The 18,968-nt window shown below is 39.8% G+C and overlaps 1 protein-coding gene across 1 annotated transcript in view; it reads left to right on the forward strand.

The window, feature by feature from the left end:
- The first annotated feature begins 892 nt into the window (after positions 1-892).
- LOC103471739 (serine/threonine-protein phosphatase 2A 55 kDa regulatory subunit B gamma isoform) overlaps positions 893-18,968 on the forward strand; it is a 30,903-nt gene continuing 12,827 nt past the window's right edge. The window contains exons 1-6 of the mRNA XM_017307028.1: positions 893-3,028; positions 3,355-3,685; positions 10,193-10,349; positions 16,067-16,164; positions 16,327-16,548; positions 16,869-17,034. Of these exons, the coding sequence (XP_017162517.1) occupies positions 10,268-10,349; positions 16,067-16,164; positions 16,327-16,548; positions 16,869-17,034 (568 nt within the window). The 5' untranslated portion in view covers positions 893-3,028; positions 3,355-3,685; positions 10,193-10,267. The remainder of the gene's footprint in view (positions 3,029-3,354; positions 3,686-10,192; positions 10,350-16,066; positions 16,165-16,326; positions 16,549-16,868; positions 17,035-18,968) is intronic.

The following is an 18,968-nucleotide window of genomic DNA, read 5'->3' on the forward strand; positions in this document are numbered from 1 at the left end:
AGCAGATGCTCTTTGCTGTGGTGGACCTGAGCGCCGTGCTGCAGCTGGAAGGAGCACAGGGCTTTCAGAGGCCTCAGTAATATCTGAGAATGAAATATATATATATATTTAATTTTTTTTTTTTTTTTTTTGAATAAGTTACATATTTATTAAAAAAGTATATCAAAAACATTGTACAGGAAAAAAAGCACATCTAATATAATCATCACTGTATTTTTGTAAAATACAGTGATGATTCAAAGCCTGGCTTTGAATCTAAGTTGAATAAGCATTACTTTGTTAATATTGCCTTTTTGATTGTATTTTTGAGCTGAAATGCTGATTAGTGATATCCTACTTCATTATTCTTTTCAAAATAACTTAAGCATAAAGTCATCCTATAATGTTGCTTTGCAGCAATGTAAATCTTAATGTCATCTCATAGTCATGCACCAGAAGGTCAGCATGATCTTTTATAATACAATATATTGTACCTCAGTATTTCAGAAGAACAATTAAACAAAAGAAAAAAAAAGACGTTTTAAATTGTTTTATGTATTAAATTACCTCTATGTTGCCATGATTGAGATTTGATCTTTGTGAGGACCTTCCAGCTAGAGGATGAGCACAGTACTGTTGATGTGGGGCTGTAGCATGTGGAACATTGTGCGTGGTTGGTAAGTAGTCACTGGGGGAGATTAAGGCTGGCGTCTTGGAGTAAGTCTGATAAACAGCACTTCTTGTTCCCTGGGAAGGAGGGTTAAAGCCTGGCGGCAGACAGCCAGCAGCAATGATGGCACCAACTGTCACTGGCAGCTCACACTCTGCTGCCACACCAGCTCAAGCCTCTGCGAGTGTGTGTGTGTGTGCGTGTGTGCGTGTGTGTGTGTGTGTGTGCGCGTGTGTGCGTGTGTTGTCCTTCAGTAAGTGGCTAATAATGATCCCATGAAGGAGAGAGGGCCAATATGGAGGAAGTATGTGTCTCGGTATTGATAACCGTGCTTTCCAGTGGTCACAGACTGACGTAAAACTTGAATTCTGATTGTAGGGCTGTTGGTGTTACAGTATAGAAAAAGTAAAAAAATAAATACAGATGAAGAAACTGTAAATAACTTGACAGAGAAGGTCTATGTCTGCAACTGTTTGCTACAATTAAAACAAGAATGAATTGCTGTTTCTTACCAGTAGGTAATTTAGTATTAGTAACCCACAGTTAGACAAAAATATGGCTTTCAAATTATTATTATATTTTAACTTTTTACTTATCTCTGTAGGAGGATAGATGTTGTTAAATATTGAGATCAAGCTACTTTCTTTTGTCTCTTTTGTCCATTAAAAAAAAAAACTGAGCATATGGCCTCCTGGCCAGCAGAGGGCGCACAAGAGAGCTTGGATTTTCACACAAAATCCAGATCTCAAAACTTTAGATTTCTAGTTACATATAATAAAAGCAACCCACATTTAGAATCAGTTTGAAAGAACTGTCTGTTGTACTACTTTTAGCRTGCAGAGTTTGCCAACAGTCAATTGTGCTACTTCGATCAATTCTCCGTAGGTCAGTCCTGAAATTATTTGACCTTTATTTTGTTTTGCAGAGGTTTTTGTGGGATTAGTGTCCTTCATTCAACAGTAAATGCACTGGAAGATGAGCAGAGAGTGAAGGGGAATACATGCAGCAAATGGTTGGGAACTGAACTGGGAACAGCTACGTTGACGAATGTAGCCTCTGTGGATGGTGCGCCTGCTCTACCACTGAGCTATATGGTGCCCCGTTTGACCTTTCTTTCAAATAAATCTCGCTACATAATGGACAGTTTTCCTTGTCAGCCATAAAATGGCTCCTCCTTCATAACCCTACTGACTCAGAAATCCAGCACACTGAACCAAATGCTTATTTCAGAGAAAGGGACACACTGCCACAATTTGTTCACTTATTTAATAGATGTTATGAAGTAAATTTCATGAATATGCTGTTTAATCTTCATATTCTTATCAAAACTGTCCCTGTACATGTCTCTATACAATATGCTGAAAGGTGTACGGTGACATCCAAATGATTCTCTCTGCCCAGGTATTTCGTTTGCTTGGAGGAGTCAGGATTTCAACATGGCAATGCCCAAGAAGCCATTGTTCGTAGTGCATCTTACAAACATTGTGTTAAGCTTTACTTTCCATAAACAAACATATGGATGGACATAGAGCTTTATAAAACATTATATCTTTTTTATTTGATCTGAACAAAGAGTTTTGAGTTTTATGGAGTTCCATGGAGGAAAGGAGTTTTTCTGTGCTCAGTGTTCTGTTGGCCAGTCTTCTTTTCTTTCTGCGATGAGAGCACTCTGTTGCACGTAGTGAGACATAAAACTATAACTTGTGTTATTCATTGGGCTTTCGGATCATGTGTTAGTTATTAATGTGTTTCTAACAGCTTTAGTTCTAACTCTCGGAAACTATTTCAAGATAAAAAAAATAAGGTCGTCCCATGATCTGTATTTAACCATTTTTCTTTGTGAATAAGACTGTTGCATGTTTAAAATATAAGTCAGTTTCTCATCTCTGTGATACTTCACTCAAGTTTCTGTGCTCTGTTTGGTTTTCAGCATTGAGTGAAACAGCCTGAAACCCCTTTCCTGCCTCTTTACTCATTGATTACAACCTTATTAGATCCTCTGTCACTCCCTCTGGCCTCCCGCTGTTCCATCCTGTCTGCTTCTTCATCATAGTTAATCAGCTACAGTCAGTGGTCGAGCAGATTCTCGTTTCTGTGATGATTGGCTCCTCCTGATTGAAGGTGGAGCCTCCAGCGATGCATCATGCAAACGTACCAGCGCAGCAGGACGCATCCTCTCCGCCTCTCCCTCCCCTCCCTTTCCTTACCTCTCACTCTTCCTCTCACACATACGCCAGAGCTCAGACTGCAGCAGAGCGCAAAGCCAGCAAGGATTTTACCATTTCTTTTTGGGAAGGCAGAGAGACGTTTACCTGCTGAGGAGACCCTGCATGGAGGGTTGATTGAAGAGGAGAATCTTACAAGCTGCTGAGTGTGTAGGTAAGAGTGTGTTTTAACTCATCCTGTGTGTGTGTGCGTGCGTGTGCCTCCAAGTGAGTGGGTTCACTGCAGAAGCAGCAGCACTGCAGATACTTCGACCAAGAGCCCTGCTCTGCTCATCCCTCCCTCCCATCCCCCTCTCCTCTTCCTCATCCTCTCTTCTGGTTTTGGAGAATCCACTGACTTTACCCATTTCTGTCGGGTCTGTGATGTCTGAGTGTGTTTATGGGAGAATATGCGGAACAGCCACTGCAGGGTGGACTTGTGCTGGCTTTCCCTCGCTGCACGAGTGATGCTGATGTTTTCAAATAATCCGCCTTCTGCAGGTTGACACCTGGTCTTCAGAAGCAGTTGCGAGGACTTTTGTAAGCCTCTCCATCTTTCCCAAGTGGACCCGCCAGCTTCCCGTCACCTCTTCTGGTTAGGATGCTCCGCTGTGCGCCCCTGTGCTGAGGAGGTGTCGGCAGGCAGCAGCATGGACGCTGTGCTGGCCGGCATCCCCACCATCCCCTCCACCACCACCAATCTGCCACCACCACCACGCTGCCCAGCCGAGCCGGGGGCTCCCCCCATCCCCGCTGATGGGCGAAGACACTGACGCCACCCTGACGCTCAACCACCACGGCTTCCTCCCCGACCACAACTATGTGACTGAAGGTAAGAGGCAGACAGACGAGGTCGGGYGTGTTTACACGGATTCAGTGTGGGACACAACAAGCTTAGGGTGGATTCCTAATCTGTAAGCTCTGTCTGTGTTGGTGTGTTCAGATAGAGCTGCAAACAGAAACTGTGTTGGCTATGTTTTCCTCTCTTCCTTCACTCATCAACTGTTTTACTAGTTTGGCTTCAGGGTTCCCACACACTCTAGAAAAGCCTGGAATTTGATTTACAGTAAGTGCGTTCAGGGAGGAGAGGAAAAATAGTTTTATTTTTGATTTTCAGACAGTTTTTTTTCCTCATGTCGTTGCCTAAAAAATCCATCCTTCCTTACTTTCTGGTTCCATATTCAAAGCATTCTGGCTATTGAAATGTCTACATGATTTCATTATAAGCATTTTTATATAAACTTTAACATTTCTCAGAAAAGAACCGAAACGTCTGGAAATTCGAGACGGGGATTTTGACCAGAGAATTGTGCCTGTGTGCTTTGCTTGTGCTTTCATGCCTGCTGACCTTCTGTGTGCAACACAGCTCTTTGCTACACCACAGGAAGCAATTGATCTGGTCTAAATCTAAATGTGTTTGTGTTTGACTCATATTGTGTCTGAGAGAGACAGCAAGGGCGAAAGAGAGAGGAAGAGAGAGAGAGAGGGGGAAATCTTAATTTCCCACAAAAACATGCCAGAAACTTCAACTACATTCTTGAATATGTATTATGTCCGGTGTCACCTCTTACAGTCTGTTGCTGCCCCACTCGAATTTAAAACAGGTGCATGTGTCAAACTGAATGCATATCAGATTTGTGCCAAGGGACTATAAAAAAATTCAGCAGCACTTACCACCCACTGAATTTCCCCACAATCCTCTTTATTTCCATCACACTGGATCTCCTGTCTGTCCTTCCTCATTGGTCTGCTCCTTGCTGCTCATTGCTCACTGTGCTTCCCAGATCAGATTATCATTAAAGGGTCACGCCAGTGTTAGAAGCTTATTTATCATCCTCTTAGCAATCTAGGTAACCCATTTAAATTGTTTCTACTCCTTAGAAAATTCCTACAGTTTGTCACAACCACAAACTTACTTCATTGGGATTTTATGTGATATATCAACACAAAGAGACGCATAGCTGTAAAATGGATGAAAAATGACAAATGAAAATCTTGAAGGTGTGCTGTGTATTTTATATGGAGCATACCTATTAGTATTTTAGGTTGCATTCTGACGAGCACCGTTCAGTCTGCTTTAATTGAACTCTAGTCTGTTTGACTAGAAAGTTCAGTTTGTTTGTGAAGATGTGAATGCATAATCTAACTCTAAAGTGGATTTAAAAAGTGAAATCTGGCCTGTAAATACCTAGGTCTTGGTTCAATTAAGGTGAMCTTTGGTGTGGTTTGAAAGCATATGTGGATCCAAGCAGGCTGATAGCAGGAAGCAGACTATAGCACAGGGCATTCTGGGTAAATACAACCAAAACAAATGTGAGAGTCTAGAGCTAGTGGGAGAAATGGCTTATGGTCTGTTGCCAAAGAAATCCTATACTTGTTAAAATCTGACGCCACTCCATTTTTGTTTACATTTTGTGAAGAAGGAAGTTGTGCTTCTGTCTTCTTCAAAGGTTTTCATGTTATTTCCTTCAGTAGTTCTTGGTGTAGCGCCCCCACCGGTGAAGGGGGTGCAGACCGTGTTTTTCAATTAGTTTGTATTATCTGACAGTGCAGTGTGAAGGCCAACCACACCAGCTGAAAATGTAACAGACGTTGCAACTTTGGTCGCCAATCGAACAGAGTCTACGAGACTATGAGGTGTGAAAATACCCTCAGTACAAATCCAGCTGTTCAGTGAAGGTCTCAGTGGTTTGTTAGAGAAGATTAGTGAAGGACCAGCATGATTTACCAAATACCGCTGACAGGTCATGCATGAAGAAGTTTAAAGAAGTATTAGGCTATAATTAGGCTATCTTGAGCTTTGAACATCTTTCGAAGCACTGGTCACTTATGTTAAAATGCAGARTATGGGTCACCTGGAAACCTACCAACACATGGCAGRCAAGTTAAACTGACAGATATTAATCAGAGAAGGAGTGTAAAGACTCTGGAGGAGCTTCAGAGATCAAMAAACTGGACTGTTTTACAGAAGAATGAGTCAAAATGTCAGGTTTTCTAAAATGTGCCAAATTTGCAGCTGTACTTGCATTGAAAGGTGCATGGCCAGTACTTTTACTTGAGACACGTGTTACATATGCATATTACTTTTCAGAAAACTACGCATATTTTTGGTTCCTTTATCAGTGGTCATTCACATAAAAGCCAAAAAAAGAATAAAAATAAATGAAATTTTGTGGTTGTAACATGAAGACATTTAAAAAAAAAATCAAGAGTCTGTCCACCAAGTTTAGATACTGTATGTTTGCCTGTTAATTGTGTAAATGATTGTGTGTCCTGTGCAGTCAGGAGGTATCTTTGTTTGTCTGCAAGTGTGAATGAGGTTCTTGCTTCCTCAAGATGTATGTCTGCACATTTCTGGTATTTTTAGGTGGGTTTTCCGTAGYAAAAATCGAGCCTTATTACCCACAACCCATCTATGATYGCCATAGAAACAGTCAGCGGTGATAAACATCCTGCTTTTCATGCTTGACCAGTATGACTGACAGGCCGTCTCCACCCACCAATAATGGCAGTATTAATTATTCCACACATCGCAGGCACAGTCACAGACATTATTCACAGGGAATTGCTGATGAGCTCACTCCGAAATGGACACACCGCCGTGGGTTGTTGTGGCAGATAATGTAGTAAGAGGCATAAATTACACGCTAAAAGGAAATCAGTTTCATATTCCTCTTATTAGAGTAAATATTTCCAATTAAAGAAAAAAAAAAAGGTTGCCCTTTTCTCTTAGACTCTCATACTCCACCCCTCCTTCACCTTTTATCCATGYTCACCTCTGTCCTCCTCCTTACCCCCCCACCCACTCTACCCCATCGATCCACCATCGCGACCAGAAGCATTGTCTGMCTCCAAAGTGGTGCGTCTGCTAAATAATCACCCAGCAGTGCTCTGAAGGCTGCTCAAACATAATATGCTTCTGGATGTGAATGAGATGCTGGTAGATTCAGAAAGACATGTGGGATTTTATGCTTGAGGGTAACTCTTAAATTTAAGTCCTTTCTTAGACTTATTCATTCGTGTATTATTCGAGTAGATTATGTACATCCTTTGTTTGCTCAGGTTTGTGCATATGGATGTTTGTGTGTCTGTAAGTGTTATATGTGTGTGCACGTACTGTACGCACACGTAGGGATTCCCGCCGCAGCTTTAACACCTACCGGGATGGATGGTTAGCATCCCTCTTCTCTGCTGTCCCTCTCCTCCTTCCTTCCAACCACCATCTCTCACTTTACTCCCCTCACATGTTTTACTTTCCAAAATAAATTTCTCGGCTGCGTCCTCCCCCTCCAGATGGAGAAGCATTGTGTCCAAAAACGGAGGAGGAAGCAACAATAAGATCCAAATTTAGACCCTTTTGTGAAGGCATGTGGTAACTTAAAGCAAAAGATGAAACAGGCAATAATTCAGACACAAATTCATCTGATAACACTTTTTCAATTACATAAGTATCAAGCATTAATACTCTTGAGTGAAGAAGTTCATTATTTTTATTTGAAGAGGGATTACCGTTTGACAGATTTGTATTTCTGTTAGATGTAAGCAAATTAATGCAGTCAGATCAGATTATGTTACAAATTAAATGCAGGAATATTAACATTTAAAATAACTGAACAGTTTTTTATAGTTCACTGCATAGAGGGAATCAAAACAAGAACAGCTTAAATTATTTGTGTCCTCTTCCTTTTGTTGGTCTTTGTATGTACTGTTTGAAACAAAAATGGATCAATCTAAATATTTTTGGCTGATTTGTGGCCAATTCTGATTTCTCAAGAACTATAATATTAGAAGGTTTAAAAAACATATAAAACAATCTATTTTTCCCATTAGCGTTTAGTAGCAGAACCAACATGGCGCTGTGTCTGCGACCAAATATTTACTGTAAAACCTACTTTCACTGTAATGAATAATAACAACATGCAAATAGAGTTGACATTTTATGCTAACTTTAACACATTATGTTTGCAATTACCACAGCTAGCATGGTTAGCTTTACTGGAATTTCAGTGTTCATGAGTATTCCAGAGAGAATATAAATTAACTCTGAGATTTAAAAGAAAAATGTACCAACATTTTGAAATTCAGCCATGATAGACAGGGCATGAAAGGTCTAAAGGTCTAAATAGACTTTAGTGTAATAGGTTTAGCCTTCCTGTTACCTGACTAAACCTCAGACAGTCTCAACATGTCGAACGTCTAGTTTCCTTCTTAAAAGCTTCGTACATCTCTGACTTCTTTGACTTTATTTGAAACATCTCACTGTTGCAAATAGCTACTTTGGAGACTTCTTCCTTCATYAACTTCATCCACACTGAACAGCATAATTGTTTYCTGATAATGCTAAGTCCTGGTGCATTCACTGACCTTGATTAATGAGAAGCTGACCAGTGGTCACAGCTGATTAAGATAAAAATTGACTGGCAGGTTTTCCGGCAATTCATCTTTGCATYCATTGCTTCATGAAACACTAAACCGTAAATCTGTAAATATTTCTAWTTTAGYTCTGTATCATTCAGCAAACACCTGTAGGTCATTAAGCAGGTCTTTTAATAATGATTGATTTTAGATTTTCTGGTTAGTTTATGTCATATGACCTTTTAGTGAGGAGTGAGGGAGTTGAATAATTTACATTTCTTCATGTTGTACAAAAGTGGTTCAAGAACTAGAGGACTTACTCAGAGATGTCTTAACTTATGACTTGTGSGATTGTTTATCTCACTGTGTTGGCCTTAAGCAGCAGAGTATTGTAAAAGGATGCTTGCTAATAGACGTTAGCTATGATACTAACAATATAAGGAAAAAGGAGCACCAGTAAGCTCGCTGACATGATGGCTGAATAGATTTGTTTTGTTTTTAGGGGCAAATAGTTGCAGGCTGCCACTTTGAACTGTTCCTACAGCAATAAGAAACRGGATACCTCTCGTTCTTGACATGAACACGCAGAGGTGATTGTGGAAAAACTGGATTTATTCTATACTTGCCCATGTTTTTCAAATATTTTGAGGACAGACTCTTTAGTCATGAACAACAAGCTCAAAGTATCACARGATATGAAACCTGTTTCATATCTTATTGCCTATTTCACAAAAAACGTTGACGCAGGGAACCGTTCTGTCCGTTTCTGTGTGATGTTTGAATGGACTGAGGCAACAGCGAGGCTTGAAGCTAGTAGTTGCTSTTCTGCCTCTGAGATCTGAAGCAAGATGCTGGCAGTGCCATAAATGTTGACCTGCTGGAAGGAAATGTAAGGATAAGCTGGGAAGAGGATGGGATTTATTGATGACAAATTGTCTATTAGACCAGATAGATTAAAAAGAGTTTTAAAATCTTGCCTATGGTAGAGGAGTTTCTTGGTGTCTCCAATAAGTATAAATCCAGATTGGTTTGTTCTGAAGGCTGCAGGTAAGGGTAAAATGAATCAGGGCCAGAACCAAGGCRGACTTCTACCATCATAAAATAACTTTATCCTCAAATATATACATTATTTGTAATGAACCTTTAAACCATTRTCACATTTATTTACATTGTCACATTTGCAGAAAAGCCTAAAATTACGGAGCAGGAGGCAGTGCGCCACCAAAGATTTTCCTGTGTGGAAGTCRTACTTATAGCGCAAAATGTAAAGCCTTGTGGTTAAAGTAATTCTCATACAGCATTAAAGTGACTTAAAAGTCACAAATATATTGTAGGCCTTTCAAAGAGCACCATTCTGTCATACAAAAACAATGAGATAAAGTAGTTTATCTGTTTTTTTATTCAATTGTCTTTATGAACACRCGTTGGGCTGAGCGTGATAAGTTTGATCAGAAAAGCTGACTGGACTTAAGGTGCTGTCATTCGCAGCCGTACGACTCTGGTGTGGTTTGTAATTTATAAAAAAATATGTTTCACCAACATGTTTCTCAAGATCTAGCAAATTTCAAATGTTGCATCCGATTAAACGTTCCATGAAGAAAATCCAAATTAAATCAGATCATTAGTGAAGGAGGAAATTGGTTTGCTCTCCTTCTCTAAGCAGTTTATCACCTACTAAATCTCRTTAATAGGACCAAACAAGACAAAGACGGACTCTCTGTAGTGTATCTATMTCTGTTCATCTCCACATCTTTGTAACCTTCCTGCCCAACCCCGCCTGTGAGTATTTCATGTTGCGTAGACATAATGTCATCATGAATACACTCCCTGTAGATCTTTCTTTTAGCGAGTACTCATGCCCGAATGTGGTGATGTAGTAACTCAGTCCCTACCCTTAACCCTGCCCGGCCCTTCTCCCTCCCTCACCCTCTGCCTCCCTCCCTCCCCTCCCTCTCCCTGCCGTCCACCATTGCTCCTCTTACAGGGCTGCTCCTGGCTATAGCCTGAAGAGCTCCGCCCATCCTGTCCACCCCTCTCCACCCTGGAGTCCTCCCCCAGGATGTTGAGCCCCATCCAGGTGCTGTGCTCCGACATCACTACCCTTTCTCTGGAGCCTGAGCCGTTTGCCTCTTACACTGAAGGTCTGTTTTCTATCCTCTTCTTTCCCAAAGGTCCTATCTATGTCACACATTTGCGCCACACACAACCCCAAAATGACACATGATAAACTTGAGTGCGTGCGTGTGTGTGTGTGTGTCTGTGTGTGTGAGAGAATGCGGTATCATGAGTGAGTGTGTGCATCAGACAGGTGGATTCTCATGTGAGTCTGATTGTTATAAATATCTCAAACATCCCTTTGTCTCAATCTGTCTGCCTCATCCTTTATAGGTGAGTTTATTCTAGTAGCTGCAGATTTATTTTTGTCTCCGTCAGGCTGGTTCTGTGTGAATTACATCTACGTTTTCCAGATATAATAGTTTAACCTCAAATGACATGCTGCCTTCTTCAAAGCTAACTGTCCTACTTCGACTTCTTTTTTTTGTCAACTTGAAATATAAATAGATCTGTTTATGTCTATGAATGCTAATAAGGATCAGTTGCTCTTTGAATCTTTGAGCACAAAGATATATTTAAAGTGTAGAAATTCACTCACATAAGGATACATCCTCTGTAACATTTCCATATTTTCTGCTTAAGAAATCCATAAACGCACAGAGAGGATCAACAGATCTACTGAAGGGCTACTTTTGCTTTTCTGCTTTTGTACATACTTGCAGAAGATAACCTTCAGAACATAAACAATTGTGTTTAAGTTATATTTTTGCAGCTAAATAATAGCTGGAGCATCCAGCATGTTCTGAAGCTGATGCTGGTTTTATGATTCTAATTGTTTGAGTCTATAACCATTAGGCTCATACCAGCCCTGCTCCATTGTGCTGATGTGTGTTTGGAGAAACAGCAGAGTCCCTGCTGTGCTGGGCTTAAACCCCTCCTCTGCACACATGTGCACCTTTAGCACAAACACAAGCACTATTTTTGATTTTYTTTTCTTTTTTAGATAACTGCAGAACTGCAGGACAGGGATCAATTTAACATCTCCCTCCGGCGCTTCTTCCTCCTCCTCCTCTCCCTCCGTCCTGTTTATTTCTCTGCTGGGTAATTGTGCACATGCACACAGGAAATGTGGTGTGTTTGAGCTGCGGCATGCACACACACACACCGTTTCCAACACACATGCACGTGCGTCTCCTGCTGAGTGGTGGCTTGTCACTGCTTTTAAGTGTGTGTTTTTGGCTCGGCTTTAATGGTCCGTGTTTACCCAGAACTGAGATTTCTATAATTGGAACATCTGCCCCCCCATCCTGCCCCTACAGAAACCCTAGGAGAAAGGATTTTCCCCTCTCAGGGTTCTCACCACCCTCGTCTCTCGCAGATCTCTTCTCACAATGTAACAAAAAAAAGGGTTCAAACAAAAGATCTCTAGTTTCTTGTTACTTCATTTTGGTGCCTGCCTTAAAAAAAAAAACATAACACAGCTTCTCCCACAAAACAGTTCACTTTCTAAGATTGATTAAACTACCATAAAACTAAAGTTTATTTTTCAAATTGTACAGTATTTTAGGAGTCTTAATACTTTGTCATGTTACAGCATTAAACTTCTGCATATTTAAGTGAGATTTTATTTGACAAAATGGAAATTAAATAATGCATTTTTTTCAAAATACAGTCGTAAAACCATGATTTGGATTTCTATTCGCCCCTCTTTACCCTGATACTTCTGCATTAAATTCAATACAATTAACTAACACACTTCACACTGAACCAACACTGAACACTGTAAAACAAGAAACCCAACATAATGCTGCCACTAATATGTTTTACCCTGGAGATGGTGAGATGCTCTTCTGCCACACAGTGTTAAAATTGTTTCTCTTCTCAMYAAWTTTTATAAAAGGGGTTGATTGCACTTCACATTCACACACTTCTTTGGCTTACTCACAAAACAGGAGTGAATATGTTTGCAAAGCGCTTTGGTTTACACTTGATCAGCCTTCTTGGAATGATGATTTAGCTTCCTTTGAGCTTCAGCGACTGTTTCAAGACTTTAGAGCGAAACAGCTGATGTCTGATTAATGAATAGCTACGCCAAACCTTCCTGTAGGTTGACCAAGCTTTGATTGTAGAAACATGTAAGGAAAGTTACTAAAAATKAACGAAAAACATCTTCAAATAATACTGGATATTTTAGGGAATTTATTGAGAAGTGCACGGTACTATAGATGTAAAGTAGAATTTGTTTCCCCCTATGTCTTTCAGTGTGTTCTCACGTATTTGTGTTGGTAATTAAAGATGTGCTGATTATAACTGAGCTGCCTTCCCTCAAACGCTTTCCCCTCCTTTTGCGTATTTGAGTGCTTTTCTGTGTGACTGAGTCGTGTGCATTGACATGCAGCGTGTGGGCTAATGCACTTGCAGTCACCGTGTGTTTGTGCGGCTTCTGTGGAGTGACAGATTCTCAGGCCCGCCCACTAATGCACAGACACTGTTTGTTGCATACAAACATGGCTGACTTCCTATACCTCACAGGACAAAAAGGGGAAGGGATCTCCACTCTCAGGCCCCTTTAAACCTCTTGTGTCTGATGCTGTACCTGTACCGGCATGTTCTTTTTTTATTCTTACTTATCTTGTAGATTTCTCCACATGAGAAGATCAAAAGAGACAGATGGGTGTGAGATGTGTGTGTTTGCAGAAGAGGTAAACAGGATCACAAAGATAAAGAGGGTGGAGTGTCTGCCCCGTATTTTCGTCGGCCACGTTGCGTGCTTCTCCTGTGGTTTTTCTTGGCTCTCTTTCTCTTACAAAGAGCATTGAGAATACTTGCCTGCCAGTGCGCACTCAGGTGACCWGGCTTGTGCTTATTAGTGAGTCAGAGCCCATGCTTGCGCGCTGCTGTCCGTGCGCTCCGTCCCCTGGCGATAATTTAGCAGCATTTTGGAAGGCGGACAAACAGCAGCGCTATTATTTCACCGCGCAGCGTCTTCCTGCAAGAATTAGATTGATGAATCCCACTTCCTCCTTCATCACACTTCCATATACGGCAARCCGTTATGACTACTTCCACTGGTTGGATCGGCTCGTTACCGTGGCAACCCATACTCACCAGTGGAGGACCCCTCGTCCCTGTTCTTTTTTTTTTCCTTTCCTTTTTTCTTTCCACCTCAATCCCAATGCCTTTTTTCCCTCTTCCATCCTTTCTCTTTCACCCGCAGCATCACTACCACCACTATGTACGCAGTTGGATACAGTCAGGCGGCCGGGGGCTGGGATGAGAGAAGACAGAATGAGAGAGATTTGAAACATTAAAAATACAATAATAAGATTGCCCATTTAAAATCCATAAAAATACTGTATTAAAATGATGTAATACATAGTAAAAAGAAAAAAAAAAGACAACCAGTTACGGTCTGTGTATTAAGATGAGGGTGAGTAATATTGTGTTGGTGTAGAGAGTGGAGATGAGTCCCTGCCTCCACTCATCATAAAATCTCTCCCTCTCCTCTCTCTCAAGGCMGTGACAAAACAGGCTTCAGCTCTGGCTCTCAATGAATACGCTCCCCATGCTCCATTTTTCCTCAAMTAAGATTTGACAAATAAACCAAAGCTGCCTGGTTGTAATGCTGTTGCGAGTAAACTGATGAAAGTTAAAAATAAATTGTCACGCAACAAATTAAGCACAAAACATAACACACTTGTTTTTGGTTAGGTAATTAATTAGTTGTTGTAGCAACTCTTCTTGGTACCGGTAATAAATCTGATACATTGCTGAAAAGTCTTTTCATTTATTGTTTTGATTCTTCAAACTTCACTCATCCAATCCAATCAATGGCGTTAAAAAAAAAAAGAGAATCAAAAGCAAAATGAGTTGTTTGACATACTGAATTCTGTGGTCCAACCCACAAATGGAGTTGAACTAGACATCATTTGAAGTGAAATAAATGGGATTTGCATTGGTACAAGAGATTTCACCTAAAAGAAGCAACAGAGAGATTCACTCTTTTTGATCAAATTACACAGACAGTTCTTGCTTTSTTTCAGAACAAACACTGCATCCAGAATCGCAATAGGCATTTTCTTAAGGCCGAATTGAACTGAGTTGAACTAAAACTGTGAATTTTAAAATGGTGYGATCCAACATTTCCATGGTAGAAATCTACAAGGTAGGAATTTAAATTAACAGACATTAMTTGCCAGTGAAGAGGATGCGGTCAAATATTAAAGATTGGTGGCATTGCTTGGATTTTTTTTTTTTTGAGTCCAGTTTGCACATTATTCTGGTCAGAAACATTGAACAGTTTTGATTGTGAAAATTTTAATGACAGTTTTAAAAACAGGTGTTTTGATCCATTATATGAGCTTAAAAAGAGACAGACATTTGCTGAATGTCAGGCCACACAGAGGGGCTGAAAGCAGATGAGAATAATGTTGCTCATAAAGAAAGATCATCTTAATGAGAACCTCAAACCTATTTCATCATGACCTTATGTGCAAAAGCTAAAATAAATCAGATAATGCCAGTGGCCATGCCTCACAACAGACAACTTGTGCATGTTCAAACATTTCCAACATGCAATGTCTCTGTTCCACCATAGAGMAAAGCTTTAACTGTTAATATGTCATCATTTTGGTGTGAATGCTTCGAATGCATCGACATAAAGAAAAACAATCCATGAAAAGCACTGGACATCTGTGCATTTGATTTTTATGATGATGATGATCGTAGTCATCACCCTGGTGATACGGGACATTTTTTTTTTTTTTGTATTTGCAAGTGTACAGATGACAGATTTAACACTTAACAGCTCAGCTATCATTTGTAAAAGGAGTGATTATCTGCTCATCTGTGATGAAGAATTACATAGTGAGATTATTGTGGGAAAACAGAACAAGAAGTGAACACWTTATAATCATGCTGACTGTCTTCTCTAAGTTGATGCTTTAGGAGTCTACAATCATAAATGCTGTATTTAATCTCTTGCTCGGAAACCCTTCAGATTCTTATCAAGAATGTCCTGGTGCATTTCTCCATTTATTCTTACTTCAAAATAAATAGAGGCTGCTGGTCCCTGTGAGGCAGTCYACACCATGACTTTCCCACCTGCAAACTTTACTTTTGATGTTTTTGGAGAACCGTTCTTCTCCCAAACATGGTGTGTTCAACAGCATCCACAGAGTTYATGTTCAACCTCATCTTTCCAGACCAGTATTTCTCTGGTTTCTACAGATCTTCAGCAACAAGCATTAAACAAAGTTTAACATGCTGTTTCTTCAGCAGTTTGAAGATATTACAGTTTAGTGCTTTACTTATTGTTTTCATAAGCAAAACATTACCTCCTGTCCCCAAGTCTTTCTGAAGCGCTCAGTGAGTGTATCTGGGCTCTTCAACAACTCTTTTGGTCATTGTTTTGACTCGTCTTTTAGAAATCGTTCAKTGGTCACTTGGACTTGACTGCTTGTTTTTTTCCCCTGGTGGGGATACTGTCATAAACATAAAAASCAGAAACATGTTAAAAGAARATGCGTTATATGTTCTGTAACTCGGTCACAATGCCGTGTAAGCACTTGCACATTGGGGAAATGTAGCAGATCAGTTGTATCCATCTGACAATCAACAATGACATATTTTATTGAATTACATTTTATAGTTTAGATTTCTCTCCCCGTTTAGACAGATGAATGTTGGTGTGTGGTCGCTTATCTAATCCCTGTCCTCTTTGTCTCTTTCCTTCCATTTTTCCTCTCACACTATATCTCCTTCTTGGTTTTCCATCTTTGTTTCCTTGTCTTGTTTGCTCCAGCGGATATCATCTCCACTGTAGAGTTCAACCACACAGGAGAGCTCCTGGCCACAGGGGACAAAGGAGGCCGTGTGGTCATCTTTCAGAGGGAACCAGAGGTAGGACCACACATCAATGCTCCGAACAAATACAAAGGATTTTTGTCACAACAGTAGCAAATAAACCGTCTTCTATTCCAGCTGCAGTTTCGTCACATTATCAAGGATGCAATCCTGTTCGGACATTAACTTTACATGTTTCATATGTTTTATTTTCCACAGAGCAAGTCTGAGCCATTTTCCCAGGGAGAGTACAATGTATACAGCACCTTTCAGAGCCATGAGCCCGAATTCGACTACCTTAAAAGTCTGGAGATTGAGGAGAAGATCAATAAGATCCGATGGCTGCCTCAGCAGAACGCTGCTCACTTTCTCCTCTCCACCAATGGTGAGAGCAGAGAACAACCCACTGCACATCCCACCCCCAAAACAGCAGACACATCTTAAAGAAGCCAGGGCCAATTTTTAACTAGAGGTGGGCGTTATGATGATATTATGCTATAATGCATCAGAGAAGTGAAGTATCGTCATTTCATGGTATGGTAAGGTAATTTTATTTATATAGCACATTTTCAGCAGCAAGGCAAAGTGCTTTACATGAAAGTAGCAGAAAATGCTTACATATCAAAGAATTCAATAAGTGAACCACAGTCGACAGTAAAACCCATAATATTGTGGAATTTGGTATTTTGTGAACGTGACAGAACAAATCTGGATTTGCACCNCATTAACTTTACATGTTTCATATGTTTTATTTTCCACAGAGCAAGTCTGAGCCATTTTCCCAGGGAGAGTACAATGTATACAGCACCTTTCAGAGCCATGAGCCCGAATTCGACTACCTTAAAAGTCTGGAGATTGAGGAGAAGATCAATAAGATCCGATGGCTGCCTCAGCAGAACGCTGCTCACTTTCTCCTCTCCACCAATGGTGAGAGCAGAGAACAACCCACTGCACATCCCACCCCCAAAACAGCAGACACATCTTAAAGAAGCCAGGGCCAATTTTTAACTAGAGGTGGGCGTTATGATGATATTATGCTATAATGCATCAGAGAAGTGAAGTATCGTCATTTCATGGTATGGTAAGGTAATTTTATTTATATAGCACATTTTCAGCAGCAAGGCAAAGTGCTTTACATGAAAGTAGCAGAAAATGCTTACATATCAAAGAATTCAATAAGTGAACCACAGTCGACAGTAAAACCCATAATATTGTGGAATTTGGTATTTTGTGAACGTGACAGAACAAATCTGGATTTGCACCGCACCAACAATCAAAATGTTTTTAACCCTTTAGAGAGATGCTTAAATTGATTGAGCAGTAAAGTAGAGACTGTGTTGACTGCTGCAGCTCATTTATTGCAGGGCWGTTGAGGCTCTGCAGGTTTTTTGCATCTCGAACTCAACTGACTCAAGTCACTGAATTACTTCCAGACAAAGCATTTTTCAGGACATTATATTTTTTAGCTTCACATTTGAGGATTTATGTTGTTACTGTCTTAACACATATTTTTCTCTACAAAAAACAATTATTAAGTTAATTTAATAAAATCTGGGTTATTTGTTTAATTTTGTAAATTAACCAAGTAACATATTTAAAACATAAGCATGAGAAAAGTAAGTTMATTATTTTCCCTTTGACTTCATAAATAACATGAAACAATGAGTTTTATTTACCTCTTTTGAGTAATCAGTTAAAGAAAATCTTATCTTTTATCTTTTAGCTTTCTATTGTACCTTACTCAAGTTGGAGAAAATTGCCTGAACAAATTAAAATCCATTAAGACTGTACAAAATCCTTTGTTTCGTCTTCATCTTAAGGGCTGTTTTCTATAAAAAACATAGTGCAAAAATTATTGCCTACCATTAAAACTGGGTATTTTAACAACCATAGCACATTTGATTTCATACAAGTCAAATAATAGCTAAATGTAGAAGTTACTAAGAGCTCTGGCCAATTAAACTGATGCGACTGATTCGATTTTGTGCGARCAGAACCTCTGCTTCTTTTTTTTAGRCTATCCAGTTTGCTATATGAAAATATGGTTTATTTTCTTTTAGAGGTGTAGCATCCGCATTGTCGAGATTTCATGTGAGGAAAAGGTGATTTATTTAGATATTTTATTTGAGTTTCGTCARGRGGAGGCAGATTTTACTTTACCTGATGCTTCACAAACTGTAAACTGCATTAGCATCCCAAGCTTGTGTTGCTTGGCAGAGGAGTCAGGATTTATACTCTACATCCCAAGTTTATGGCTTTACGGTAAGATCTATAGGTTTACCCTGAGAGGCACATTATTGATTTCTTCTTGTATTATATTATTTATGATGGAGAGTATGAAAAATGTAGGAGCTGCTTCAGCAGATTAGTGTTGAACCTACGGAGAAGCTGTCTGTATTTCCAGTGTACTGGTATGAAGTGAATTTGAGCAGCATGTCCGTGTTGTTTCTTTTGTCCTTTTTCAGGATTTTGCCAAAAATTATATGAAATTTATATGACATGTATTTAGTTTTTACATCACCTCAACACTTCTCACAACAAGATGCTGCTTGACTCTTAAAATTCACTTCAAGCCCCACTAGTAAACATGTGGTGCTCCAGGTTTTTGGAGAGATTAATGTTCTGTTRTTATCAGGGAGCAGCTGCAAGTAAACACTCCCTTTATTTGACCAAGAGATTGAAAAATGTGTTGCTGCTGCAGCAGCTAATTATTAATAAAACAGTTTGCAGAAGTCGTCAGATGCTTTATGTGTAAATACTGAAAATCATTTTACTCAAGATACCTGGGATGTTTTCCCTTTGTTATTGCTTTTGCAAATCAACCACAATCAACAAAAGTTGGACTTTTTGCAAAAAAAAAA

The sequence above is a fragment of the Poecilia reticulata genome, linkage group LG10 (genome assembly GCF_000633615.1).
Source record: "Poecilia reticulata strain Guanapo linkage group LG10, Guppy_female_1.0+MT, whole genome shotgun sequence".
NCBI classification, from domain to species: Eukaryota; Metazoa; Chordata; class Actinopteri; order Cyprinodontiformes; family Poeciliidae; genus Poecilia; species Poecilia reticulata.